Genomic DNA, 3,285 nt, shown 5'->3' on the forward strand with positions numbered 1-3,285 from the left:
GAAGTAATTATTGAGCCACAGCCACCCCCGAAGATGTGATGTGTATGATGATGTCACTTCTTGTCATTGCTCTACACATGCAATGTTTTTGAAGCGTGCTCTAACTGACATATGGAAAATGAGATAACAGACCTAACACAACCTTGTTGAATTTAATATTACAACAAGAACAACTTCTGCTCAAGGGAATAGATTTTTTTCCGAGAAGAGTTAAACAAATAAGAATTGAGGCAAAAAAGTTAAACCTCAATACTGTCCTGAAAGAAAATACCTATATTACTCTTGTGTTACATATATTCATTTGCAATAAAAAAAAAAATAGTTCATGTTAAAAATATACACATTATTCATATTGTTCCTCAACATGCATATCCCATAATTAGAACAGGATTAACAAAAGAATAAGTTGTGCCCGAGAGCCCTGTCTGCAGTGTTTCTAAAATAAACGCAACATGTTTGAGCACAAAAAACATGCTAAACCGGTTCAGACTGCAGGTAGGAACGCACATTGATGAATAACAAGGACAGATAAGTCACAATAACTGTTACTGCAGAACTATGAATCCCTGAGGTTATATCGCCTAGAACTGTGATATAACCAGAAGCATAACTGGAAAATAACCAAGAATGCATTGGGAGTTTTTTTGGTCTTTTTTTGTTTTTTCCCAGTTAGGTTGTAATTTTTGCTTTACATGTATTTGTACACTTGTTCTTCTTTTTGTGGTTTGGAAAAAGACTGACCCCTACTGGTTTCTTTGTAATAATATAAACTAGGATTTCATGATTTTATTTAAACACCAAGTTATTTGGGAAAAACTGTACCTGAAAAAAAGGTTGTGATTCTACTTTTAAATAATTTGTAAAAAAAAAATAATCAAAAAGAGCGAAAAATCATTTGATGTTCATAAAAACAAATAATATTCTATCGTAGTCAATAAAATTTTTTCAAAAGAACAGCACCTGCAGTTCAGTATTAGCTGTCAGGGCAGCTATTGCAGTTTCTCTTCGGGGGCTTTAATTAAGAACTCTTCCTGCAGGACCATTTTGTCTCAAAGAGAGAGAATGATGGATTAGTATTGCGCCCACGCATCATACTGGGATGCAGCTAAAAGGCAGCCATTCATGCGTGGGAGTGAGAGGGTCATTGCTGAGGAGGGAGAGAGGAAGAATGTACGTGCAAACTTCTGTGTAATCACTCTGACAGATCACACCATCCTCCGTCAGCAAAGACTCAGAGCTACTCAGTGACATTCGACAAATCAAGGAAGGACTTCAAATCATTTTTTAAATTTTATTTTATATTTCTGGTAGCTCCAAACAAATTACACATGTAAGGTACCTGACCTGAGAATGCCACTGAGACAATTAACAGCACATCAATTCACTGACATAAGTGGAAAATCTCTATGAATAAGAGATATATGTTCATTGCACAAAAGTATAAGATAATCTATACTATCATTGTACAAAATACAAACATAAAAAAATATCTTTTGACAACTTACCACACTGTCAAACAATGTTAGATTGATTATCAGCTCGTAAAATGTGAAAAATATCCATGCAGTCAAAGATAGCCACATAGTGGAAATCGTTATTATCAAAGTGAGAGTTAAGAGTGGGAGACGTAAAAGAGAGAAATTAGTCTGCAGGAGAGTAAAGAGGAAAAATGAGTCTGCTGGAATAAAAGCATCAACAAAAGAGGCAGTTTGAGTAAACTAGCAATGGAGTCATTGAAAGATTAATTCAAGTCCTTTAGTCTTTTCTTCCTTTCATCTCTTCTGGCTCTCCCATGGCAGAGTGGCTGGAGGCGGTTGGTACAGTGTGGGTGCCCCCCAGCCAGTCCCAGTGAGAGAAGAATGGGGCAAAGTTAGTGCCAGGTCTCTGGTGGTGAGTGTCATGTTTCGGAGCACCACCCCAGAGGCCAAAGGGCACCAAGTTATGTGTGGCCCAAGGGAAGTCATAGCCACAGTGATCCTCAGTGGAAACATAGACATTGAATACCATGAAGCTCCATGCTGTGAGGCAGTGGCACTGCAGCAGGATGGGGTCTACTGTGGCCCAAAATCCCACGCTAAATAACTCCCAACCAGACAGGTACTGGGTGACAAGGCTGAAAGGCTGGTTGTACTGGTGGTGGATGGCGTGGAAAGTGCGGTACAACCAAGCAACCCGGTGGTGCAGCAGGTGCCACAGGTAGTACTGGAAGTCAAAGACCACCATACAGCCCAGGATGCCCAGGAAAAAACTGAACAGAGTGGGGGCTTCGGGGGGTAGAGGGGTTGGTGGCCTCCACAGCCACTGTGCAACTGCAGCAGGAAAGATGTAAAGCAGGTGGTTGTAAATGGTGACACCCAAGGTGGGCCAAATGTTAGGCCAGGTGATGGGTCTGTCTGGATGCAGCCTGTAGCGGTTGATGCACGGCCAGGTGGGAGCCAGCAGGTCCAACACAGTGTAAAGAGCGACCAGGAGAAAATAGGTAGTGACTGAGAGGACCACGGGGAAGAGAGGACTTCTTAGGAGGTCGTGGTAGTTCTGACGGAGATAGTCCCAAATAGGCTGCAGGACCAAGTCCTGGGAATAATCCCCAGTCACATTGTCTACATATGACATCCAAGATAAAGTCTCAGTTCTGAGTAACCCGCCCACGCTCATCATTAATATGGCGCTTCTCTTCCAAAGATGGCTGATCCAATAGGATTATTTTTAACAAGCAACCAAAGAGGATAAAGAGGGTCTGAATGAAAAGAGGGATCCAAGCTTCCTCGTAATAGGTTAAGCGACAGCAAATTGCCCGGTGATGGTGTGCCAAATTGGACTGGTGGACTGTCTTAGCCTCTTATGTATGTTCAAGCCCCACCTCCACCATCCCCTCCACCCCCATGCATTTTAAAAGAAGGCGCTTTTTAAAGGCCCTTTTTCATGGGCACAAGGACTGCAGCCAGGACTCAGGAGCCGGGCCTCAACAGTTCTCATTTTTGACCCAAATCATGGAGGGAGCTTCCGTCTTCTTGAGAATTCAACTCGGAGACGATGTCATTTAGCTCCTAACATTCCCAGAAAAAAACATACCAAGTTATATTTTCACTACTGCATGTTAACAATCAGCCCTTTCATTTTTCTGCCCCCTCACTCTCAAATCATAAGACAGGGAACACGCACATACACACACCAATACACACAACATCAGACCAAAACAGTAATTAATCACTGAAAAGTTGTCAAATGAGACATGCATTCAAAAGCACTTCCTTTCTGATGCTGAATAGTAATTGGCTTGTTGCT

The 3,285-nt window shown here is 41.7% G+C and overlaps 1 protein-coding gene across 1 annotated transcript; it reads right to left on the reverse strand.

Annotated features, from left to right (window-relative positions):
• Positions 1-1,544: 1,544 nt before the first annotated feature.
• On the reverse strand, positions 1,545-2,791 carry ch25hl2 (cholesterol 25-hydroxylase like 2). The gene has a single exon (XM_005720098.1). It carries the CDS (start codon positions 2,656-2,658, stop codon positions 1,756-1,758), a length of 903 nt encoding a protein of 300 aa, XP_005720155.1. The 5' UTR covers positions 2,659-2,791; the 3' UTR covers positions 1,545-1,755.
• Positions 2,792-3,285: the final 494 nt, after the last annotated feature.

This window comes from Pundamilia nyererei, unplaced genomic scaffold, assembly GCF_000239375.1.
Source record: "Pundamilia nyererei isolate P.nyererei 1_Seehausen unplaced genomic scaffold, PunNye1.0 scaffold00002, whole genome shotgun sequence".
Taxonomy (NCBI): Eukaryota; Metazoa; Chordata; class Actinopteri; order Cichliformes; family Cichlidae; genus Pundamilia; species Pundamilia nyererei.

Bases quoted from the DNA above. Each gene is read 5' to 3' on its own strand.
- ch25hl2 (XM_005720098.1), bottom strand. From the start codon at position 2,658: ATGATGAGCGTGGGCGGGTTACTCAGAACTGAGACTTTATCTTGGATG.